Source organism: Diadema antillarum, unplaced genomic scaffold (assembly GCF_040938485.1).
Source record: "Diadema antillarum isolate AM-2024a unplaced genomic scaffold, OU_Dant_1.0 seq00000207_RagTag, whole genome shotgun sequence".
Lineage (NCBI taxonomy): Eukaryota > Metazoa > Echinodermata > Echinoidea > Diadematoida > Diadematidae > Diadema > Diadema antillarum.
This window is the reverse complement of record NW_027271266.1, coordinates 714,783-741,653: the sequence shown is the minus strand read 5'-3', so window position 1 is coordinate 741,653 and position 26,871 is coordinate 714,783. Positions and strand designations below refer to the sequence as shown.

The 26,871-nt window shown below is 40.0% G+C and overlaps 1 protein-coding gene across 1 annotated transcript; it reads left to right on the top strand.

Annotated features, from left to right (window-relative positions):
- Positions 1-1,564: 1,564 nt before the first annotated feature.
- Positions 1,565-22,525, top strand: LOC139728962 (lon protease homolog 2, peroxisomal-like). The gene is made up of 19 exons (XM_071639889.1): positions 1,565-1,677; positions 3,537-3,624; positions 6,441-6,636; positions 7,286-7,395; positions 9,687-9,770; positions 11,087-11,361; positions 11,903-12,076; positions 13,032-13,217; positions 13,913-14,060; positions 14,844-14,923; positions 15,553-15,658; positions 17,343-17,469; positions 17,941-18,230; positions 18,868-18,925; positions 19,475-19,629; positions 20,302-20,438; positions 21,022-21,088; positions 21,477-21,587; positions 22,189-22,525. The coding sequence occupies exons 1-19, from the start codon at positions 1,565-1,567 to the stop codon at positions 22,303-22,305; spliced, it is 2,622 nt and encodes an 873-aa protein (XP_071495990.1). The 3' UTR covers positions 22,306-22,525.
- Positions 22,526-26,871: the final 4,346 nt, after the last annotated feature.

The following is a 26,871-nucleotide window of genomic DNA, read 5'->3' as shown; positions in this document are numbered from 1 at the left end:
GAACTCAATTTGTTAAAATGGGCACCATGCCCCACCCAGGGGGCCCTCAGGGGGCCCAAGCCCCCCAAAATTAAGGATTCTGCAAAAATCTTCTTCTCTAGAACCAGAAGTGATAGTGCTTAGTTAATACTATGAGTTAGTACATTGATGACTGTAGTTTCAAGTTTGTTCATGGCAGAATCAGGGGTGCCCCCCTTGGGACCCAGGGGAGGGGGTGAGGAGGGGTCCTAATGGGGCCTAAATTGTACATTTTTATCGTCGTCTTGAGAACCCCATGACCCATTTTCACCAAACTTGGCAGGTAGCATCCCTAGGGGGTTAGGATCTCAATTTGTTAAAATGGGCACCATGCCCCACCCAGGGGGCCCCCAGGGGTCCCAAACCCCCCAAATGAAGGAATCTTTATAAATCTTCTCTAGAATCAGAAGTTATAGAGCTGAGATAATACTATGAGTGAGTACATTAATGACTGTAGTTTCAAGTTTGTTCATAGGAGATCCAGGGGTGCCCCTCTTGGGTTGGGGGGGGGGTGGTTGGAAGGGTCCAAATGGGGGCCTGAATTGTACATTTTCATCTTCTTCCTGAAAACCTCATGATGGATTTTTGTCAAACTTGGCACGTAGCATCCCTAGGGGGTCAGGATCTCAATTTATCAAAATGGGCACCATGCCCCACCCAGAGGGCCCCAGGGGGCCCCAGGGGGCCCCAATCCCCCCCAAATTAAGGAATCTTAAAAAAATTGGGCCTTTATTGTACATTTTCATCTTCTACTTGAGAATGCCTGGTCAAATTTTGGTGGAGCTGTAAATAATTTAGATTAGTGACTGCGTGAAAGGTGAACTTGCGATACTCAGGTGAGCGCTAGACCCGCGGGTCTCTTGTTTAATTCTTCGGCGGATTTTGGTAGAGAAGTGGGCAGCCAAATGAAGTGTGAAGGCCTTTTCTTTTTTCTTTTCCTTTATAAGGCCGATAGACAAGTGGGATCATTTTTTTTTTAGCTGTGCTTTGTTTTGTTTATTTATTTGTTTTTGTGTATTTGTTTGTTTGTTTTTGTTTGGTTTGTTTGTTTTTGTTTTTGCTTATCAAGGTCCCTGTTTCCATGAAGTCGATCCCAAACGTAACACCATGCTGATGCAATATGCATGGGATTCTCTTTTCCTATAGAGGGTGGGAGAAGATCACGATAGGGTGCTTTCAAGTTTTATTGCTATGGTTTTAGGAAAAGGGACATAAATGAGGCTTTTATTTGTGATTGGAGACTGTGGGAATATTTTCCTCTCTTCAACAATTTAAAAAACACAAAAACAAACTTCCAGTGGACGACCTTGCATCCCCAGCAATCATCTGCTCAGAAGATTTTGTTGTTGTTACATGTACTTGGATTTTTACAGCCACCATAGAAATCGTTATCTGCAGAATCTTCACAATCGCCAAGTCGACTAGATTCATGCTGTGGACCATGTTACACAACCGGGCGGTTTTGCTGCATGAAGATAGGCAATGTAATAATTCATAGCGCAGAATGCAGTATTGCGTCACAACGTCAAGGTCCGCCAATACAATAATGTCGGACAGAAAGGGACTGAGTATTCCACGGCGATTGCCACTTTTACTTGTGGCGGACGCTGTGCTCTTACCTGGAGCATCGATGAGAATACCTGTAAACAACCCTCGGAAGTAAGTATGAAGGATTTTCCCGTGCTGAGAAAGAAAAGAAAGGCAACTACAACTACTGTATCATGCTGCTCATGATGTGAACAGCGGTGTATGTAGTGAGCCGCCTTGGTCTGCCTGACGCTGCGCTGTACACAAGCGCTCGTAGTTTCGCACGACCCCGTCTTGTCTGACTGGTCGGGCAGGGCTACGATGCCACTTTCAGCATGTAGGTTCAGCTACGCAAGTCTGAGAACTGACAAGATATCTCTCTCTTGTAACATTTTAGTACTGTTGCGATATTGAGTAACTTAATGTGGTGCAGTTTGCCGCAGTTTTTCAGCTCCGAACAAGTAAATATTTTAGTAAAACCGGGAGTTGGTGTCCAGTGACATTGTGGCTCTTCATGCTTTGCTTGCTCGTTTGCTTCTTTAGACTTTTAATAGGCTCTGTTAAAATCCTCCGTGACAGAAGTAAATTTATAGGTTACAATAGAAGAAAATTATGGGCATCATTTCTAAAATGATGTGTCAGCTTGTCAATGACAATTATGTGTATTAAGGGGGTGGGGGTGCATTTGACTACATTAAGGTTTTGCACCCTCTTTAGTCTTTGCATTGAATGAATGAAGAATGATGGAAACTGTTTTTAATTAAAAAGAAATTGGATGACAAATATCACCATTTGAACCATTTCATTTTTCTTGGTAGCACACACTTCACACAAAGCATGCTATTAGTATTTAAGTATTAAAGCAAATTCTGCTCTGGTCTGACTTTTCTTGGGCCGTTAACCTATTGTATGTGTTATTGTTGTGTATTGTATTGTTTTTTTTTGCTGATTGTGCAAATGGTTGGTTGGCAAATGATAGAAGGTAAGCTTTGCCAGTATGGATGCTGCAGAATGGGGTGATGCCATGGGCAGAATGGAATACCGTACTGGAAAAATTCTCAAATGACTTTCTCCCCTTTCTGAAATTATTAAAAAGCCAAAATGAAGTTCTCGTATACCTGCAGAATTGTCAATCATTGCTCTAAAATTTACTCTTGCATATGTTTAAAAAAATGTGTGAGATTATGTAATGACATGATTTAAGTTGGTAACAACAAAAATGCAACTATTACTAGCCAGAACGTTCCTTAGAAGTCCACAATCTCGGAGCTTACCCCATTGTGGTTGCTACGAATACGATATTATAATGTATAATCACTCGATTATCACTAATCAACAAATCGGGCCACAGAGATATCCATTGATGATGATCCTCTCCACTAGAATGAATCATATCTAGATTGTTGGGAAAAAAATATATGATGCAAGGGCACGACAGATCATCATGCCCCATTCTATCCTCCAACAATGCTGAATGTGGGGTTAACGGGGAGGGCTCTCCTGGAATAAAAGTTACACTTTTGATCTCAAAACATTCATCATCCTGGCAAATTGTGTTAGCCAGAAAAGTTTCTTGGTATCCCCTTTCAGTGTATTGGAAGAAAATTTCAAATGATCAAAGATTAATTTTTAGCCCCTCCAAGAACTTTGCTTTGGCTTTATTGTTGAATGTTTGTCAATGTTCGTGGAGAAACTATTTTAGAATGAGAGAAAGGAAACAAAGGTATGCAGTGCATTAGGATGATTTGGAGATAATACATTGAATATTGATGATATCACTGAGTTTCTATTTGCCTCAGGCAAATGGTTTTGTTACATTCTGAATTTAGGTCATCATGGAAAAAGAGGCTGTAAAATATGCAACGACTGTTGAGTAAAAGCAGTTAGCAAAGGCATTAATTGAACAGCACTTATAATTGTCTTTTTCTTGAAGAAAACATTTTTAGATATTACGTAGTAAAGTTTTCATCTTTGTCTCAATGTCTTATCAGCATGAACATGGTGAAGAGTCGCATCCTCCGCCACAACACACTGACCAGCACCATCATTGGAGTTATCCCAAAGGATCCAGAAAAAGAGGTGATGGAGATCAAGATCTTTGATCCCTTGTTCACAGATCTATTTCTTGAATTTGTTAAGGTGTTAAAATATGTGTGGTATCTGCGGCAGTAGGACAATATCTTTTCCACTTGTCCTATAGGCATTTGAGCAAAGGGTCCAATATGGAAAAGGGTAGCACACAAGTTGTTCCTCACACTTTACTGATACCATATTTCTCATTGATTTTCATTTGCTCGCTAGAATACATTGTATGTAACTTCTCACATAAATTGCCTCCCATTTTGATTTCTTCCTTGGAAGTAAGTTATAAAAAGATAGTCTTGATAAAATTCTGAAGTATTTCCTGATAGAAACTGCAAAGTTAATGTCATATTTCACGATGTGGTATATACACTATTCCGTTTTTTTGTATTTGCTGTTTATGTGTGTTTTACTTTTGGTTTGATATGCCCTGATAAATTCAACTTTCTTGTAAAAGCATGGTGATTAATAAAAAGATATATATAAAAAATGTATACAGTTCGTCCCAAAAATAATTACAACGGAACCCTCCGCAATGATATCTTTAAAAATAGTGAATCAATCTGGCTGTAATTTTTTGGGGACATACTGCAGTATGTACTAAAAAAAGAATACAATCAGATTTTTGCATTGATAACACCCACTATGATTAAATCTTTTAAATGCTATTTCAGGGTCTTAAGATATAACATTTTAGTGCTGTTTTGAAGAAATCCCCATTCAATTTGGTCAAGTGGTCACAGAAAAATGTGGATTGTTGTAAAGTATGTCATGAGTCTGATTTTTCCAAGTTTAGCACTTCAATGATCTTGTGTGTGAATAATCAACAGAACTTGGAGGGAAGGGATTCCCGACATCCTCTACAAAATTCCATGTTTCTCTTTGACCACTGAAGCAAATCGAATGGGGTTTTCTGTAAGATGTGGGCAATGAGTTACAGTTTCATACCCTGATTTTTTATTCAGATTGATGCAACATTTTTAAAGATATCATTGCGGAGGGCTCCATTGTAACTTTTTTTGGGACATACTGTATATATGTAGTATATCTAACCTTCACACTCCCGACCCAGCCCACAGTCCTGGGTAGGGGCTACCAGCAACAGGGGGTACAGTTATAGGCTGGGCTTGCGCCTGGTCTGTAAAGACGCGAGGGGATTGGTTAGTGCACTCGCAGACTCACCTGCCTCATAGTCACCAATTAACGAAATTAAGAAAAGCAATTAAACAGATATCACACCAAATTCATAAGGTTAATTACTTTTATTCCAAGAGAAAACTCTCCTCTTGTCCAGGTAATTCAGGTAATTGTTACTTGGCACTGAAAGTACAATGATCATACATACTTGTAGTTTCAGCGTAGCATGCAACTTCTTATAGTTCAGTTTAAATATGGTACTCACATACAGCTTCAGTGCAAGGTGCAAAAGGGGGGGGGGGTGGTTAATAGGAAAAGGAGGAAATAGTCTCTGTTGCTGGGGCTTTCATACTGGTGGTTGCCGTCCTCGCCGTCAGCTCGTCCTGCTCCTGCTGGTGGCTTCCCGCAGCATCTCAAGGCTTCGCGGCAGGTACACTGTGGCTTCCGGCTGTCTTGGCTCCTCGTCACTTCCTCACCAACTCATCAGCGGTATTAGTGGGCCTCGGGGTGGGGTGTACAACATTCACAGTCCACATGGGTGATACGTGACCCATGAACAGGATAAAGTCATTTTGGACAGTGGCAAAAGGCAATTTAGTTCAAATCAGTTCCGATTCTGTCGGTTTGATTTTCAATTCAAATTCTCCAAGCTGGTCCCTACCATGCTTGCATTCACATCTTCACCTATGGCACTATAAGAAAAAGTAATTCTTGTTCGCTCGCCTAAGCGAGTTATGACGTGCTACTATTAATCGGCCGAGCCAGGCATTACTCCCCAACGAACATCTCGAAAGAGTCCATTCCTGCTTAATTCACAAAATCGTTGCCGTCCCCGACATCCTTCCCTTTCCAAATTTTGGAAAGAATTCTTTAACTGTCCTACATCTTTGAAAATCTCTTCGAATCTTCTCCCAACTCCTTAAAGATCTCTGCAAAATCTCACTAAACTTTCTGGCAGAATCTTTTCCCGAAATCGCGTGCGCAATGAATGGGCGAATCTCATAAAAGAACCTTTCTTCCCAACAATGACTACCCTTTTTAAACTAATGTCCTAAATCCCTCCTACCTTTCTATCATCCAATCATCACAATTAATTTCTCCCACCTGAATTACTGACAACCCCCTTTCGACCAATCCGCTTACCTGTCCCCAACTTGACCCTCTGCTCTCACCTGTGTAACCTACCTACACCTTGAACCCGATCTGACACTCTCCCTTCCTGCTATTATTTATAAAACAAAGCCTGGCTTCGCTACGAGCCCTTTAACTTTCTCCTTCAACAGGATTCCTGAATTAACTCACACTACCACAATATTCTTGTTAAACAACTCAACTCCTTGTCAAACATGTACTCCTAACATCCTCTCTGCTCTATCTATATCTTTATTCCCTTAAAAATCACCTGCTGTCTCTCAAATGTCCTTTTTCTTTGTTCCCTTTGTCTGATTCCCTACAATGTCTTACCATGCCCTAAGCCCTCTGTCTGAACCATATTCTTCCCTTTTATTCCCTTAATTCATTCACCCTATGCCTTGCCCTATCTACTCCCTGACCCTCTATATTCTTATTATTCCCTTTATAACGCCCAACCTATCTGGAACCCCTCTCTTTCTTTTTTTTCACTTTGCTACATATATTTGAGGCAACGTAATATTGTTTGTTCCTCTACTTTCCAGGATGCGCTTGAGAGCATGCACACTATTGGCACAGCGGGAGCGGTTGTCCAAGTGACGGGTACCAACTGGCCCCGTCCGGCCTACACCCTGCTTGTGACCGGCTTGTGCCGCTTCAGTCTTGACCGCCTCATCCAGGAAGAGCCCTACCCTGTGGCCCAGGTCAAACAGCTGGACAAGCTCCCTGGCGATGAAGCTGGTAGGTCGGAGGTCACATGCCTATCCCAGCATTCATAGTGTTCACATAGTGCTAATGGGAGACCGCGGCCCCTTTGTATGATAATCACCTGCTAGTGTGTTGTTGGTTACTGGTAGGATTTGATAAAATGCCTCAAATATCTTTCTGTTAAAGAACAGTGGCTTTACATTTCAGGAAGAAGTGAGTATATACTATAATAGCAACTCTTATGAGATGCAGTTGAGAGGGATTTGTGTCATGACACGCACACACAAAAGCTAAGACATGCCCGTGAATTAGTAGTACTAGTAGTTATGCCATTAGCATGAACCTTGCCAGTTTTCCCCAATTGTCAATGTCTGAGTCATTTTTGCTGCATTTAGGATGTGAATGTTCTGATGTGGAAGAAAGGGATAAAATCTGCGTGGTCAAAGTCTCTTCGGATGTGTTGATTTGTATTTCAGTCTTGGTGAGTTTGTGTCTAAGTCAAATTTCTTTGAAAGGACACTAGTTATGAGGTGGCCACTGCAATGTTCAAACCACAGTTTTAATAACAAGTAGTCTTGTTCCATCTGCCACATTTCCTCTTGACATTTGCCCTTGCTGCATGTCCTTTTGATGAGTCTTACACCTCAAGGTGAAACAGAGTTTCTTTTCCTTTTGTTGCCAGCGCTCGTAGCAGACATAGAGGCATTGCCCGTTGCCGACAACTTTCGGGAACAGGCTGAGAGACTGCTGAAACTGTTGGATGTCTCTACCCCTGTAGTGGCCAAGCTCCGGGTATTGTATAGAAACTTGCCTTAAATGCTTTAATTCATCACTTTATAGACCTGTGGTAGGAGTCACTCCAGATAGTTTTGTGCTGTGAAAGAGATTCTGGTATCTGAAAATTTTATGGAATGTGTGAGCTAAAAATATTAGATTTAATTAAGTTTTGAATGTCAGCATGCTGGTGAAAGTGGCATACTGTGGACACATCAGATGCCTTTCGCAATTGCATAAATGTAATGTCATTACATATATATTCACTGTGTTCATGAGTAGGAATAGCACCTGCCAGGTGGCTTCCCTTGGTTCTCATTCTAAGTTTTGATAGAGTACAGGCATAAGTCAACTCTGTTAAGACCACAAAAAATACTTCGCCTTATAAATACAAAAATACTTCGCCTTATAAATGCAAAATTTGACTTTGCAAATGTGAATGGTACAAGTTAGTGCATTGTTTTGAAAAAAAAAAAATTGATTTGGCTTGGGTCAAGTTTGACTTATGCAACTTTGACTTTATGCACAGTTTAATTGTAAGTATGACTATAAAGAAAATATTCTGGTAAATAAACATAATTTGTGGATATTTTGAATGCATACTAGTATTTAAAAAAATATTACCAGATGTTTAGAATAAAAACCAAACCCACATCTTCAAGCAGATGGACATTTGCTTTCAGGGTGTACAATCTACATTATTGTGGATATATTCATTTCATCATAGGGTGTTGGTGTTTATGTGTTTGTGAAGGACACTTTTTACAGTGCTTCCTGTGATTAAAGTTGTGTAATTCTGGGCTTTCTGTGATTAAGTTTGTGGTTTAGATCAGACTCATAATTTAAAAGTTAGTCCATGGACTATAAAACAAGTGCAAAGTAGACATACCTTGCACACATGTGTTAGCCTGCATTCATCATTGGGTGTGTGTGTTGGCATATATGCAATGTGTCTCATGTTTTTATGCAATCAACATTGGCATAATCCATCGACTAAAGTCAAACTACCTTTTGGAATTATGACCGTTCTGTTTCCCTACCCATTTGTGTCATTTATTTACCGATTTTTATTTTGATTTCATTCCTGTCTTTCATGGTAGAGAATTCCAGTAGTCTAATACCTCGACAAGATATATGCAAAATGTCTTTCATTTTGGGTTCAGTTACATCAAATCATAGCATTACAAAAACAATGTGCCACACCGATGTGATGCAAGCAAAAAGATTTATAATCACTGGCTGTTTGTGGTGGTTCAATGAACAACATCTCACGTGTCTGTCCAAGTGAAGGCAGGCTTTGTTGCACATCACCAGGGTCCGAAGATCAAATCAAAAGGGCCATGGGGGATAAACAACATGTTTATTTTAGCTAGAACTTTGTCCTATGGGATTTATAAACAGTGCTGCTGACCTTGGGTACCAAAGATTATTCCAGTAACTGCAGCTTTTATGGCTGCAATTCGTAAAGGGCATTTGATTGCAGGTTGTTGGTTGTTGTTGTTGTTGTTGTTGTTGATGGACTACCAGGTACCTACATCGTAGTGAATGACAAAGAAAAAAACAACAAAATAAATAGCATGCCATATGAGCTGGTGTAAAAAAGAAGAAAATAAAGCAAAATAGAAATCCTATTTAGCAAGTTTAGAGAAGGATTGGGTTTACAGTCAGGCACCACAGCATAGTGAGGAAAGTTTTATCTTCCATGTTTGGCAAGTGGGGCAAAATAATAAGATTATCAAACCAATGACCAATGTGATTAAGATGATTGTACTGCATCCATGATTATGAACAAGTGGACTCATCAAAGTAATCATTTGCACATCATTTACATTCTATACATTCCCTATTCTTATCAGAACTTTGATTTGAGATAGTGCTCCTCTATTGAAATCAGTGTGCTCTATTCAGTAATTGACATCAAACAATGTGGTAGTGGTATGCTTATGAATGGGAACAATACATTGATATAATAGAAGCTGATTATCCATGAGCTTTACGCTTACTGTTTGCATTGTTCTTTCAGAGATAGTACACTGGCTATTGTGCTCGTGGAAACTCCATTTGCTGTTTATCTATCTATCAATTTTTTGATAAAGAATTTCTGTCTCTTGCAGTGTCAAGTAATAGATGCCAAGTATGTGGCACCATTATACTAAAGAGTGTTCCTACAGTTTTAAATTTGGAACATTTATGAGCTACAGAACTGTTGGTGTTGTATGATCTATGTATGCATTGTTTTCTCTGTTCTACTGGAGATCATGGCTGACAATATCCGATTTTTCTCTGGTAAAAACGATTCTCTCCTTCAGCGGCTCCTTGAGAGTCTACCCATTGCAAGACTGCCAGACATCGTTGCTTCCATTGTGCAGGCTTCCTACAACGAAAAGCTGGAGGTAATTTTACAGCATTCTACCCACCTTCGATCATGTAATGTTGGATTTGTAAAGTTTATTTCAATGTTTGAACATGTCATTTTTGTCGAGCCCACCGGAGGTGAGGGGAGACTAAGGGATCGCCTGCGGCGTCTGTCCATCCGTCGTCCGTCCGTCCGTCCGTCGTCCGTCCGTCATCTGTCCGTAACGCTATAAAAACTTGAATAACTCTGTACTCTGGGCTTTAATTTGACTCAAACTTGGAGGGAAGAGTGGTCATACAAAGTTTTACCTGTTACCAAGTATGAAGGTCACCTCAAGGTTAAAGGCCACAGGCAGGGGTCAATGAACTTTTAGGGCCCAATGTTAAGTTTTTAGGGCCCATTTTGATTATGGGCCATAACTTTTGATCCATAAGTCCGTTTGTAACTAAACTTGGGTGGTAAATGTCCCTTGGGGAGTTGATGGTCACCACAAGGTCAAAGGTCACAGGCAGGGGTCAATGAACTTTTAGGGCCCAATGTTAAGTTTTTAGGGCACGTTTCGATTATGGGTCATAACTTTTGATCCATAAGTCCGTTTGTGATTAAACTTAGGTGGTAGATGTCCCTCGGGGAGTTGATGGTCACCACAAGGTCGAAGGTCACAGGCAGGGGTCAATGAACTTTTAGGGCCCAATGTTAAGTTTTTAGGGCGCGTTTCGATTATGGACCATAACTTTTGATCCGTAAGTCTATTTGTGACCAAACTTGGATGGTAGATGTAACTTGGGGAGTTGATGGTCACCACAAGGTCAAAGGTCACAGGCAGGGGTCGATGAACTTTTAGGGCCCAATGTACTGTGCATTTAACTATGACTCCTAACTTTTGATCCATAGGTCCATTTGTGAACAGAATAAAAAAAAGGGTGTTGTACGTTTGTGGACAAGACACATTACGGCACTAGCCTTGTTAGGATAACTGAGTGTGAAATTTTACATTGTGTGTCAGGGACTACCACTCCCAGAATGATAGGTTTGCCAGATATGAGTGATATGAGGACAAACTTACTTCTTGTAAATGGATTTCACTTGATTTTAATGTGCATATTTGTGTGTCGATATTGTGATGACATGAAAAATGTTATGACCATAGATATGAAGGAGTACTTAATTCTTAATTAATCATATGCTGGGATGGGCACAATATAATCTTTTTGTGTATATTCTATTGATGTTTCTAGCCATTGATATGTGATTCCCCCCCCCCCCCCCAAAAAAAAAAAAAGTTAGTTGTTTCATATGAAGGTCTCTGCATTAAAAGTTGGATTTGATATGATCCTCCATGGCCAATTGCAGGTCCTGGATGCTGTTGACCTTGAGACCCGCTTCCAGAAGACGCTGCCCTTGCTCATACGTCAGATCGAGGGGCTCCGCCTCCTGCGGCACGCCAAACGAGGCAGCGACAGGACGTCTGACGATGTGCGGGTGCCCCCTGCCCTCAGGGACAAGAACTCGGTGGTGGTGATTAAAAACAACCCCGCGAAGCGTGGCGCCTTCGTCGAGCGCGATGACCGCGATGATGAGAGGGATACCGAAGGGGATGAGATCTCAGAGTTGGATCGTAAGATCCGGTGAGGGGCAAAGAAAAGACTGATCTCTGTAGATTGTCAATTGCATAATCTCTTTCTTGTGTATTATGTTATTTCTGTACTAGTACAAGACTCTAATAATGCAAGCATTATTGTCTGGCAGAGCTCTTTAGTGTAAGATCCCATTCAATTTTCAAGAAGGTTTTGTAAAAGGGTGTTTGATTTCTTAAGTGACTGAAGCTGTAGAATACTTACTTGCAGTCTGTCTGGGGACAGCATTTACTGCAAGTGCATATCGTCATCTTCAGGTTTCATACTGGCTGTTTGAAATTTAGATGAATAATTACATCAAAAAAAAATGTACCATTACATTAGTGAGTTCTGTAATCAACTTATTTCATTCGTATTTATTTTTTGCTTTCTATTTTCTGTAACTGTGTATTTTTCTATTCATCTAAGTACTTAATCATTTTATGCATAATTCAATTATGTAATTGTCACATTTGTGTCATTATCATTATACTATTCTTGTATTTGAGTTTTCGTTCTAATTGATGTAGAAATTGTCCATTTTCCTATTCAGTGATGCTAACATGCCAAAGCATGCCCTCAAGGCCTGTCAGAAGGAGCTAAAAAGACTGAAGAAGATGCCCAGTGCTATGCCAGAGTATGCCATGACCAGGAACTACCTAGAGCTGATGGCCGAGCTGCCCTGGTCCAAGCAGTCCAAGGACATGCTGGACATCAAACAGGCCAGGTACTGCCAGCCTGTTACCCATCAAAGTCTCATTTTTTTTTTCGTTTTTGTCTTACTTTGGTTAGATACCTTTGCTTTATGTTTGCAATATGTTTGCTTTGTTTGCTGCCATTTGGTTCTGTCTTTCATGGAAAAGGCGGTGGAAAGAACAATGCATTTTTGTTGTTGTTTAGTTGTTGTTTTTGTTGTTGATGCTGTTGCTGCTGTTGTTGTTGATGATGATGATGTTGTTGTTGTTGTTGTTGTTGATGATGATGATGTTGTTGTTGTTGTTGATGATGATGTTGTTGTTGTTGATGATGATGATTATCAAGGCCTGATGGAGGAAAAGGGTTTGTTTGATGGATTCACGTTAGGAAATGTGCATATCCTCAGGGTGCTTTGTGGCACACAGTGGCAATCAGTGGGTATGTGAAACTTGGTGTCAAATTCTTAGATGCCTTACTTATGGGCTGTTTAATCAAAACATTGCATCTGTTTGGATGCTTGTGGTTACATAGGGACATCTCGATCTGATGGACATCGAGAGGGCTTACAAGAGAGGGCCACAACTCCAACTAACAAATTGCCTTGGAAATGTCACAATTCTTGATTATGGTATACCAATTTTTAATAAGTACTGGGTTTGATAATCAATACCCTTCAACCATGTAGAAGAGATAGCATCTTTAGTCCTTTAGTACTTGAAACCTCCAATGGCTGCCCCAACATGAAGTTTGTCTGTGTGTGGGTACATGCATCTCTCTGTGAGTATAAGCTGTTTGTTTCTGTGTGAATGTGTGCATGTGTGTTTCATATGAATCCACTATCACCCTACCGTGCACTTGAATCTCAGATAATAGTTTGAAACTGGCTGCTTGTTTCACTGAGTGGCGGCTGACTTGGCAAGAGACCTTTTGGTTATTAAGGGTTAATGACCATGTCATTGTCCATTTCTTGCCCTGCCTTGATGCAGATTGGATCTGGACGCTGACCACTATGGTCTGGAGAAGCTCAAAAAGAGGGTGGTCGAATACCTGGCTGTCCGGCAACTGAAGAATTCCCTGAAGGGGCCCATCCTGTGCTTCGTCGGGCCGCCAGGAGTGGGGAAGACCAGTGTGGGGAGATCGATTGCCCATACCCTGGGGAGGGCATTCCACAGGTAATGAAGATGGTCGTGCACTGAAATGATAGAGCAATTCTCTGAAGGTTTGCATGGTTAAAGGACTTGCCTCTCTTAGTTTTTGAGTTTTTGATGCACCACATACTGTATACGCCATATATTTCGCGAGTGGTTAAATTTGCGATCGTGGAGTCCTATACTGAACGGAGAAGTGTACATGTGTACGTCACATTCACGTCGGGATCAGAGTCAATATTTTCGTGTGTCTTTAATTTTGCAAATAGCACCTGACTCGCGAAATTCCCGAAAATAAATACCTTGCGAAATATTCGACGTATACAGTAGATTATTTCTTGAGTAGACAAGACATTGGATCAGTTCTAGCTCTTGGTCACAAAATATGTAAAATTGATTTTTTTTTTTTTTTTTTTTTTTTGGGGGGGGGGGGCAAAAGGAATGTACAAATGCAGTAGTCACTGCACTCTCTCTTATGATAGTGGCAGCTATTTTTATGTTCTCACATTATGCCACATTTGATAAAGCCCCTTACATTTCAATGGTGGGATCGTAACATAAAGATGTCGCAAATTGCTCAATTTTTAAGCAATTGTTGTTTATTTCATCCTTTGTTTGAATAGTGTGTTTGAAATGACACCTCCTGTCAGGAGGGTTTTCCTCCCCACGTCTTGCAGAAGTCTTTACCTACCAATTTGGTGTTGCTTGCTTTGCTCCAGGATTTCACTGGGCGGATGCTGCGACCAGTCGGACATCCGGGGCCATCGCCGGACCTACATTGGTTCCATGCCGGGCAGAATCATCCATGGCCTGAAGAATGTCGGTGTCAATAATCCCGTCTTCCTTCTTGATGAGATAGACAAACTGGTGAGGGCTCAATTCCTCTTTGTTACGATATATCCGTCACCATGACTACACTGCTTCCACCAGGAAGAATATGGCCCGAACTCACAAAGGTGGTTTAGATTTAAACCATGGTTTATGCAAATTTCTTCTGGATGAATACGATTGACAAATTGCATATGCCAATAGACGTCCAGTTACAAATGCATGTGATACACATATCTCAAAGGTACGTCTATTCCACACTTGTTTTAGACCATGGTGTACATTTGTTCCATGGTCTAAGTTTAAACCACCTTCGTGAATTTCGGGCGTCTGAGTCTATGTTGCAACCCAACACACTGTGTAGTTCTTTCATGACTTTCCCCTTCCATGTATTATGAGACACAATGCCTCCTCCCCCCCCCCCCCCCCCCCTTCCCCCATCCAAGCCGAGACCTTTAGAAAGTGCGTTCATTTGATGGTCTTGTTACTCCTCTTATGGAGCTGGTCCGTAAATGTTAGGAGATGTTCTGATAATTTTAAAAAAAAACAAAAAACAAAAACAATAACAACAACAACCAGTAAACAAAAGCAGTATGATAGTTATGTAATATGGTTCATGTGAGAAATGTTACCCTTGTTGACTGGAAATTACCTGTATGCCAGGCTACAATCATTTATAGCAACTTTAAAAAACCCCAAATTGAGGGAGAAATCTGTGCAGGAATAGAAAACTGAGATGACTTTCAAGGGAATCATTCTGATATGATCTAGTCTGCAAAAAGCTGTGGTCTCATGTACAATGTGTTCTGTTACTCATTACAGTCCAAGAGTCTACAGGGAGACCCAGCTGCTGCTCTGCTGGAGGTGCTGGACCCAGAGCAGAACAACAGCTTCACTGACCAGTATCCTTTTCTTTTTCCTTTTTTTTTTCTCTGAACTGTAATATGATGGTGGTATGTTGGGTGGTGTCATCTGCTCATTGACTGACCTAAAAATAAGTACGACAACAGAAACAGCAACAACAACAGCAGCCACAACAACAACAACAACCACAACCACAACAACAACAACAATGAACAACAAAACTCCCTCTCTCTCTCTTACTCGTTGATGAGTGCATGCTAATGTGTTGAAACTTTGGAAAGCTCTATGATTTATGACTTGTGTGTCTCTGATTTAGCGTATACACTGATCAATACTTCCTGTGCATTCTCATGATATTACTGCTTTGATCTATATCTCAGATTTCCCTTCTTTCAATGCATTAGTATCTACTTCAATGTGCTTTTTGACCTCAGTGTCCTCTTACAGTGTTTTCCCATTACCTTGTGACATTTGAATTACAGTATAATGTCAGTGAGTTGTGTGAATTATTTAAATGTGTATAGATAGCCAAACCCCTTTTATAACTTACTGCTGGCAAGGTCCAATGTTAAGTTCATGGAATAGAGGTCGTGTATGCTTGAGACTTAAAAAAGTGTTTTCGAAGGATCTTTTCCCTTAACTTTGCTCACCTTTTTTTGCCAAAAAGCTACCTGAACGTGCCCTTTGACCTCTCCCAAATCCTGTTCATTGCCACAGCCAACTCAGTGCAGACCATCCCACCAGCACTCCTGGACAGAATGGAGGTCATCGAGGTGAGACCCAGGGGAGGGAGCACAAAAAGAATCCCTGTACTAAACTTGTAGCCTCCATTCTATTAGGATCCATCAAGCCGTTAGGATGGTTGTCCCTTTGGCTTAGTGATATCAGCCAGGTTTGTAATATTTTAGGAGCACTGTCTCATTTTGGCCCACTGTAGGCCCATTCTCGATCTTGTGCATATTTCTGATCATTTCTGCAATCTGTGATTAAACACTGGTACTTCAGGCTCTATGTGATTCCTTGTGCGCTAACTGGACACACATTTAAAGGTTTTTATTTGAGGTATTTATATGCCATTTGTTTTTGAAATCAAGACTGCTTTCTTGTTTAGGTTTGGTCTAAAGCATTGGCGCTCTGGAATTAAAAGAAATATTATGATATCACATCGCAAGATCTTGAGGTATATAGATGTTAATCTAAAATGTGATGAATGCCATGCTGAATACTATATGCTATCTTCATTCAGATGATATTATGTTTGTTATTTTAGATATCTTGCCCCTTTGCTGATGGTTTTCTTTTTAGTCTGTGGATCGAGTGTTTCCATGTGCTTTTAAATGAAGCATAGAAGCACATTGTGGCATGTAGGGTGCACCTTGTGTGCCATTTCCCCCATAAGCTTCATTAGTGATGGTGATGAAACAAAACAGTGCAAAGTTAGTTGACATACTGTGCTATGTTGTGGCCCCTTGATAGTAAACATATGAACATTTGCTGTAACTTATCAATAGTCCAACTGTTGTCACATCAGACACTCAAAGTAGGTACTAGTGGGCAGTCTGGTCATAGATGCCTTTTGTGATTATTTGCTATTTAATCCTTGTCTGTTGTCTTCAAGGGCATTCTTGCCGTTATCACCCCTTTGTTGTTTCATTTGCAATGAGAAAGGAGAAGAGATATTACTGTCTGTGTTCCTGGAAAACTGCCCTTGGACTTTACAGCTTGGCTACTCCCACTCTGTTTGCACAGTCCCTGAATTCCCTCAGTATCTGATAGAATCTGCCCAGGCTTGACAAACCTTTTTTTTTTTGGGGGGGGGAGGGGAGGGGGTTACGTTGCCTTCCACTAGAAAAGAAAACGCAACAATCTACTTTGTTTTTAAGGTATAAATGTTTCTTCATAACCTCTTCTAGTTTTCAGATGTCTGTAATTCAAATTGGCAGTTGGTATCAAAATATGAAGTGCTCATGCAATTCTGTCTCATCGTCAATTTACTCCGTCATAATCTGGGTTTTAGGCCTTGGAATATTCCATTAGATATATTGTTGTCTTTTCAGAGTGATGCTTTTGTCATTATTTGTGGAAAGTTGAATGGTTTTGTGTGCTTGTTAATTTATACTCTTAAGGTCAGGCTACATGCAAAAGTAAATTTTGCAGTAAGTTTACAATGCGAGATGCAACCTTTAGTCTCTCAGGGCCTAATTCTAAAGGCATGATAAAACTGTTGTACACCAGAGATTGATGTTTTTGATATGATATATTGTGAAATAATTTCTGGCCTTTATCATGTTTATTTCCGTTTTTGTAGGTTTTAATTTTTTAAACTTGTATTAAGGGTAATAGATGGTCCACTGTAGCATATCGAAAATTGAACTTGCCTGAAGCTATAATCCCTTCAGTGCATTCGCTTTAGATGTACTCACCCACTCATTTTGTCTCACGTCTTGGATTTGACAGGTATCTGGCTACACCCAGGAAGAGAAGTTCCACATTGCACAGCGCCACCTAGTGCCCAAACAACTCAAGGAGCATGGCCTGACTCATGAGCAGCTCCAGTTTGCTGAGGATGCCATTAAATACATCAGTGAGAATGCTTGACTCCCTTCACTGTAGAATACTTCCAATTACACAAGTGAAAAATCAATTGGCATTTAATTGGTTGATATGACAGTTTAAAAAGGGAAAAGCAAACAGATGTAGGCCCGAATTCACAAAGGTGGTACAATCTTTGTCCATGGTTTAAACGATTGACAAAGACCGTAGTTTTGTATGGGGCACCAAGTGTCGCATGGCCTATTTGGTTACGAAATCAGTCATTTGAAGCAGAGACCTCCTTTCTTGTTGAGTGCCGATCTCTCCACTTGTTCCCAGATGGCTTCTTCAATGGTCCTTTTTAACCATTTGGATTCTCTATCCAAGATGATCACCTCCTTAGTGTTGAAAGAGTGTTTGATTAATTTTGTGTGTATGTAGACTGCTAAATTTGTGTTGCCTTTGAATACTTCGAACGTTTTCCCTCATCATTTGGATATGATTTATCACTATTTTCATGCAGTCTCGAAGCACACTAGAGAAGCAGGAGTCCGTCAGCTGGAGCGCAAGTTGGGGGCCGTCTGTCGTGCAGTGGCCGTGCGGGTGGCCGAGACACAGGTGCCCAAGAGCGAAACGTCGGACAGCACCAAGGCCGGAGCAGCAGAGACAAACGTGGACCTCGCAGAGGAGAGGGAGCCCAAGACAGCCCCGAGCGAGAAGTCGCCCATCGAGCTGACCACGGAGGCGGCCATCGCCCAGCCGCCAGAAATGCCGATCGTCATCGACGTCATGGCCGTCAAAGATATCCTCGGGGTGAGCCACGGGCCACAGATATGTTCTACCTCAAGTCGTATAGTGTACTACATGTAGCTGTAGACAATATGGATGGGTCTGGAATGATTCTTCTGTCTTGTATATCACCATTGGCCCAAGATAATCAGCTATCATTGTAATGCCCCACTCCGTGAATAGTATGCCTCTGTATCTCAGTTTGTACATGCAATTAACTTTTTTCTTTTGATGCTGTTGTCACTTCACAGAGATCAGATGTATCCAGTAAAGTAAGAGCTGAACAGTCTCAAGTAAACAATAAGCGTATACAGATTCAACATATTGTTGATGGTATGATAAAGATACATAATGAAACTTGAATAGGCCTACTGTAAAACTAGATAATTTTCGTGTGCATGAAACTTTTGCAGATTTTGCGAGGAGCCAAGATTCGCAAAAGTAGAATGCTTACGAAAGTTCTTCCTGGTCTACACAATGCAGTCACTGCCAGTGACAATTGGTGAAAGATTTCATGCCATGAAAAAGGCTGTTGGCTCCATTTCGCAAAAGTTTTATGCCGTGAATATTTCTAGTTTTACAATACTTCTCCACCGAACGTTAGTATACAATCATAAAAAAAAAATTGGTAGGTAGCTGTTTTGTATGTTCTCTCTTACAGGCCCCGATTTTTGAAAGTGAGACATCAGAAAGGCTGTCTCAGCCTGGAGTTGCAGTAGGTAAGATATGCATTTGTATCTCACCTTTATACTTGCCTGGTATGATTAGTTTGAACATACTGGGCTATTTTATGTGAAGGTGGTGAATTCCTCCCCTCCCTGATAAGTATAAGTTAGAATGCTGGTATCTGTTATGGGGTAACATTATCCCATAGTCTCTGAGGCAGGCCATAGTGTCTCTACGGGTATGTACTGTGTCCTCAGTGGATGCATCTTTTCTGACTTGGTCCCACCAGCATACATTATATGCATGTTACAATGGATGGACATACCATTGTTGTTGTTGTCACTTTGATTTGTAAGGTATGTATCATCCTGTTGTGAATATTTACACCTAGAATACCCGACTTTGGAGGACTAGTCTACGCTCAAGTCTGATGCAAATGCAAAATTATACAGGTATATGTTATGTGTATATAACAGGGGAGGTAAAGCCCACACCCTCGAGGTGAGGCTGAGGAAATTTTTCAGCAAGATGCGGGTTTGGAATTCTTACACCTGTATTTTGCTTCGTCTGTTCTTCACTTGTCATTTTCCTGGACTCTGCAGGTCTTGCCTGGACAGCAATGGGAGGTGAGATCATGTATGTGGAGGCCACCAAGATGGACGGTGACGGAGAGCTAACCCTCACTGGTCAGCTAGGGGACGTCATGAAGGAATCCGCTCAGATCGCCCTCAACTGGGTGCGCAGCCATGCCTCCAGGGTGAGTGTCTAGCCTCTGTGATGTGGGCAGTGCCCCCCCCCCCCCCCTTTTGTGCAAACTTTTTGTGGTGGTTCTAAGATGTGCTAATATTGAGATACAAATAATACACCATTCTGATATAAATGATCATTGGATGTGAAAATACATATGGCTTTAGACACATTGGCTGGAATTTGAGAGTAGTTTAAATCAAGTTCATGGATTATGCAATTTTGGCTTCATAAATGGGCATGACATTTATACACTAACAGACTTCAAATTATGAGTGTTCCCTGACAGGTGCATATGCAAGGTATCCCTATTTTTTGCTTGTTTTAGTCCATGGACTAAATTCAAACATGGATTTGATATATATTACCTCTGTGAATTCAGGCCATTGTTGTTTTGAGTGTCACATAAACTACAATGCATTTGAGATCCAAGACAATTTTATCATTATATGTATAATTGTCTTGAATAATGTTGAACTGTCCATTGTCCATTGTAGGACAATTTGTAGTGTTATGATTCGGTAAGTTTGATGTGCATTGGTAGTTTTCTCTTTCAGATTGCCTTGCACAAATCAGCAAGTGAATTCTGTTTTCGCCATGTTTGTGAATTTTCATTCATTTTGTAACATGCGATCCATGAAGTGATAGAGTCAAACTAAACAATCTCCCTTTGATTCTTCAGCTGGGTGTTGACAGCAAGCCTGGAGTAGACCTAATGGAGAGCACCGACGTCCACATCCACTTCCCGGCCGGTGCAGTGGGCAAGGACGGACCCTCGGCTGGTGTCACGGTCATCTCTGTCCTGGTGTCCCTCTTCAGGTGAGCATTGCTCTACATTAAGTAAAAAGCGTATGGTCCTTGAAGCTACAATATCTGACTCAATGATTCCTTTCGAGACTATTTTGTAAGATTTTATGAGGAATTGGTGTTGCCATTGTTCTGCACTCTTTGAGGTACTGCTCTCGCCAAATATTGAACTCACAAAGCCATAAGCTTGATGTGGGAGTTTGTGTACATCAAATCATGTGATGTAATGTCCAAGTGCTTGCCATAACCAGTAGGCCAAGGAACCGAGGAGGCTAGGGATGCTGCAGACCCCCCCCCCCCCCCCCCCTTGCTCCTTTAAAAAAAAAACACACCAAAAAAAAAATAAATGGAAAAATGATAGAAAAATTAAACCAAACCCATGGGGAAGGGGTTCATTGACCCTTGACCTCCCCTTCAACCGATAGCCTCAGCGTCAGATTGCGAAAACAACATCTCGCAAAAATGTCTGTGATCCCTTCATTCGTGAAAATGTCTGTATTGGAAATAACAGCTATTCAGTATGTGTGTGTCTTTGCAAAGGAATAACAAGTGAAAGAGACTGACATTGTGGTTGTTATCACTTCTTGCTTTCTAGTGGTCGTTGTGTGAGGTCGGACACAGCCATGACTGGGGAGATCACTCTAAGAGGACTTGTCCTTCCGGTAAGTAATTTCATTTGATTGATTTCCCCTCAAAACTATTTTGTTTTGCTTCTTAGTGTGTTTTTCTAATCAGTAAAATCTGGAGGAAATGTTGTTCATCTCTTTGTTTATTTCATTTAAAGATGAAAATGTGTTTTCGAATGAAAATGAAGTATTTACTATTTCATGATTCTTGTTCAACATTAAGAACTTCATAAAAAATTTAAGTTGCGTGACTTCACCACCATAAACCCTTACTATCGAATATCATTCTGTTAAGGTGAAGTATTATTTGCGGATGCATTCTGTTTCAGATCCCCTTTTGTTCATGCAAAAACAGTTTGAGAACCTGAAAGTATTGTGGCACAGTGTGGTGACCAAGCCAAGTCTTGTCTCGTTTGGTACATAGGTCGGTGGCATCAAGTCCAAGGTTCTGGCAGCTCACAGGGCTGGCATACGGCACATCATCCTGCCCAAGAGGAATGAGAAGGACCTGGAAGAAATACCACAGAACATCAGGGTAAGCTCTTCATGCATCAGATAGTGTCCTTTAGGAACAGATAACACTGGGATTTCTCCAGGAAGTCAATCTCTCATGTTCTCTCACACGTTGAAAAACTTTGTATGCACATATGAAATATTCTTTTTCTCTTACCTAGAAGATTAACTTCAAATAGAACATGTCTAGAATCTTTATTAAGTTCAAGAATGATATAAAAAAATCATGTGAAATGTTGCAAAGTTTGTATGTTGTACAATGTGTATAGAGACACAAAATAATGTATATATTCAGATTACATCTTGATGCCTCATATTTACAACACATATCACATTTGTATTGCTTGGTCATACCTACTCACGTTCATGTTAACAGTTTACAGTTGAGTTACTCTGCAGTACAATTTTATGTGTTTGATTATTTCACTCGTGCATGTTTTACAGTCTACATGTGAAATTCTGCATTAAACTGTTTAAATAAAACAAGATGTTTCTCTTGTATTGCTCTTTCATTGTAAGTTATAAAATTCCATTCCTTTCTGTACTGTTGTGTACTATATATGTTGTTTTCTGAGAATAGTTGCATTTTTTTCTTTGATTTGATTTTCTTGGTCAAACTTCAGAATGACCTAAAGTTCTCCCTGGTGAACAGACTGGAGGATGTATTGCAGAATGCATTCGAAGGGGGATTCCCCACTCTGAAGGGTTCGACCCCAGATGTCATCCCCAGTAAGCTGTGATTGGAGGCATTTTGACATGTAATCAACGGGCCAACCCTCTTTTTATCTTCCATGGAGCAATTGTTCTGATCCTCAACTTGCCGTGTAAGGGAGAGCAATTTGTGTGTATGTTTGTGTGTATGCAAGAGAGAGAGGCCAAGAGCCAAAATCTTACGAGTAACGAGCCTGTTTGGATAAGTCAATCTGTGTGTGTTAAGCTCCTGATATTTGCTCAGTGTAATTTAAGAGATATTCGTAATATATATGAGCACCTTCATTGTTAATAGTAGTCCTATCTTGTCAAATGTTTGTAGTTGTCGGTATTCTCTCTAAGACCTCAAGCCATCTATTTTCTTCTCCCTTTTTTTTCTTCAGAATAGTTCTGATTGCCCGATAGGAATTGGAGTAATCATGTACCACTGACACATGAATAACTGAGTAATTTAACCCATTCCCTGCAGGTACCGTATGGCCTGTGTATTAAGTCTATAGGGATTTCAGAATTCAGTATGGAATGGGTTGATAATTTGCTGAATCGTAGTCGATAAGGAGCCAGTGATTGCTTGCTTTGAATGTGTCAGGATTTTTTTCTTTATTCCTCCCCCCAGTCTTAATGATGATCCATTCTTATCACTGTCATATTGTTTCGACAGTGTTGCAATTTTCCCCAAGTTAAGAAAGAGTTTTCATGTAGAGTATCCAGAGTATGTTCTCACTTTAATATACAGTGTGCTCAAGGTATCAGTGAGTGAAAGTTCCTAGAAGTTGAGTCCTGATTTTGTATTCTTTTTGAGATGTTACCATTAACAAAGTATGCAATTCATCCCCAACAAAATATCTGTATCAGCACATTGTTTGATGTTAACCTAGAAAAGAGAAATGTTCATTGAAAAAAAAAAAGACAGAGAAGGAGAAGGAAAGCTTTGTGCTGTTCATTTTTTACACAGTATTTTCACAAAACTATGTACACAGGGTGTGAGAACAGTATAAATGTGCATCAGACATCATTAATCTCATTTCATGTTATCGATACTAATTATATCTGTTTCTGATTCTTTACTTTCGCAATAGATGATTATTTCACATGTATAGCAGTTGATGATGTCAAACAAGAATGTATACTGCCATATATTCCCATTTCTCTTAGTGTATGTGAGGAAACAGCCATAAGAATGTATGATTCTCTTAGGTATCAGTTGTGTGTCATCTGCATCGTCTTCAGTACCATAGCTGCGGCTTGCTGGTCATATATATTCAAATTATACTGTCTCCTTATGCTATCATTGTAAGTGCTATTCTGGCCATTTATTTGTATGAGGCAGATCAAATTTAACAACATGCCATATTAAGTGTTCTTTTGCACTTCTAAACGCTCTAGAAATTTTGTTTTTGTTTCTTTTAACCCATTGAGGTTGAGAGTCCTGAGTATACTTGGGCAGGGGTCTATGGGAAATGTGTGTTGTAGCAAAATCAGCCTGTCCTCAACGGGTCAAAATGCATACTATCCTGTCATTGCGTGCTGATTTTAATCTGCATATATTTGCTCATGATAGTGAATATTGATGGCACAATCAGTCTTGTGGTTACAGAAACCTAGGCTAGGCTTCTATTACCACAAGACCCATATAATAGTTTGAATATAAAACATTCGAGGAAAGTCTGTTTGTACATCCCAAAAGAATGCCATCGAGAAATAATGTATTTTGTATTTTTGAACTTTTCTCTTGTACGTGTGTGGCAGTGATATGCAGAGCCTCAACCAGAGCCATCTTAGGCAATGTTTTTCAGTGTTTTTTTTTTTTTTATTTGTGTGTGTGTGTGTTTGTTATGAATGGATGTGTAGTGCGTGCTAGTGTTTGAAATCTGCCCTGTTGCTAGGATTCCTCCTCTTGCATACAGTATGATATTCTCAGAGCTTTGATTTGTATCTTATTGTGCTAGAAAACAAACAAACATCAGCAACAACAACAAAAACACATACCTTTCATTGCATTGCTGAGAAGAGGTGGTGCTTAATACAGTAAATAATGTTTGGGATCATGTTTGCAATATTTCCAGCAGGAATAAGTCAACATTATTGTAATTTTTGTATCCAACAGTACTTTTATAGCAGGTGTGAATGATTATACATGTACAATTATTCTCTCTACCATGACTATCTTGTCTCTGATGTTTGGATAACATGTGATTATACAATAGCTGGTGCTAGGCAGCACAAGTTGACATGTATTTTATGTGTCTGGAAGAATATTTACATCTCACCGATGGGTCTACTTTTTCTCATTGCTTTTGGTGTGTAGAGAAAAATGTGGGAATTTTTACTACGCAAAGATTGTCTGTTGTCATTACATTATTTTAAGTATTGTTTGTCCTACTTTCTTCACATTTATAATGCTTTCATTACCCTATGGGTTGCTGTCAATTATAATGTTGGTTATTATGATTATTGTTATTGTTGTCATTCCCATTGCCATGAGTATTATCATCATTATGCAGTACAATTCTAATGGAAATGGACACACTGATTTGTAGTTCAGCGACGCACTATTTGAAATTTATTTAAATTCACTAGATCAAGTCGGGGGGGGGGGGGAATATATCACTTCTTAAATAACCTATTACTGTCCTCAGAGGTTTATTCATATCATCCCATTATGACTGAAGATCACAATGCGTTACCAAATGACAGAGAGCCAACATGTCAGAGAGTTACATGCTTCATGTACTTACTGCAGTTGTTCATGAATTTGTGCCTGTAAATGATTTGTGTACAGCTGTAATGATTCATCCATACCACTGTGAAAGTTCTGTGCGATTATGATGTTGAAGTACAGTGCTGTAGTTTTAACACTCATCTTTCCATCTTGCGATTTATGTAAAAATGATGAAATTGTACAAAGGGAATTATACAACATCTAGGGAATTATACTATTCAGTGCTAATCCAGGAGATGGAGCATTGGTATTAAAAAGAACTGAGAAATTTGAAAATTGTCATGTCTTAGGTTTTGTTTGCTTTGATATACGTGTATGAGTCTTTTATATTCGAACAAAGAAGTGTTATGATCGCTGTTAAAATTTTGAGTTTGTGTGTGTCCGTGTGTGTGTGTGTGTTTTTTTTTGTGTGTGTGTTTTCAATTAAGGTATTGATTTTATTATCAAATGATACTTTAGCTCTGTATTCAAGGGCCTAAAGAAATATGAAGTTGAGCTCCTTGCAGGAAATCATTTTATCCAGAATATTTTACTGTGTCAGATTAAAGAACATTTTGGGAGGCAGGTATAAGAATTTTCCCATGAATGTTATGCAGCAGACATAGCACTTCCTCACAAATTACAGTGAACTGCAGTAATAACGAAATCTTTGGGACCAGCAGTTTTCTTTCTTTAAATTGAAATTGTGTTATAGCCGAACAAATAGACAATAAAAACAGAGCGGATGATGTTGTGGCATGAATTTTTACTTCGTTGTGACCAGAGTTTAATTATTACAATGAAACGTTTGTTATAATGGGAGTGCACTGTATTATTCTCGGGGCCCCTTGTGATTTACATTCATATAATGCCAGACTTTCATTCAGTCATGCTGTCAAGGCTCTGTCCAAATAATTCATTTATATCTATCCGTCTTAAATCTATATCTCTATCTGTCTGTCTGTCTATCTATCTATCTATCTATCTATTTGTACAGATCTATCCATCCATACGGATCGGAATATTCATGGGAAATTCATTTACCTGCCTCCCAAAACCCATCTATAAGGATCTATCCATCCGTATATGGAACTGTCTACCGCCTCAAGCAGTAACAGCACAAACCCTTGCTGCTTTCCAAGAGGCTGCCCTTCCAGCTATTAGAAGGATGAAGCCTCCCATTGGTGACAGGATGCTGTAATTCAAGAGCATCTTTTACTTGCATCACGTTTTTGATCGTACATATCCTGGTGTAATCATGTGCACCATCTCATACTGCCACACTGCACCAACTCATCCCAGTCTAGTTGTGTTTGCAGCTGCTATAGGGTGTACTCCATCAAGAATCTACCTACCTACCTATGTATGTATGTATGTATGTATGTATGTATGTATGTATCTATCTATCTATCTATCTATCTATCTATCTATCTATCTATCCCAATCTTGACCTATCTCCATCTATGTAGTCCATCAATCCATCTATCTGCCTGTCCATCTATCTATCTACTTGTGTATATCTATCTCCTCCACCACTTCCCCTTTCTCTTTTATCTGTCGAAACATGCATAAAAGAGAGAGAGAGAGAAAAGAGAGAGACATACACTAATTCAGACTTACATCCATACTCACACGTGGGTGAAGTGAGTAGGTCATCAGGGGTGGATCTAGCTTTTTATAAAGGGGGGGGGGGGAGGGTGTGGGAGGGGGGTGTCCCCCCTCCCACAGTAGGGAGAATTTTTGAAAATCTGTGTGTGAAAATGGCGTTTTCTTGCATCTAAAACACCACTATTTTTGGTATAGAGGTCATTGCCAAATTAACCCCCCCCCCCATGAAAATTTGTAAAATTAAGTTTTTTTTTTTTTTTTTTTGGGGGGGGGGTTGCAACCCCAC

Bases quoted from the DNA above. Each gene is read 5' to 3' on its own strand.
- LOC139728962 (XM_071639889.1), top strand. From the start codon at position 1,565: ATGTCGGACAGAAAGGGACTGAGTATTCCACGGCGATTGCCACTTTTA. The intron at 6,637-7,285 runs GTAGGTCGGAGG...TTTTGTTGCCAG, and splicing joins GCTCCCTGGCGATGAAGCTG to CGCTCGTAGCAGACATAGAG. The intron at 14,061-14,843 runs GTGAGGGCTCAA...TACTCATTACAG, and splicing joins TTGATGAGATAGACAAACTG to TCCAAGAGTCTACAGGGAGA.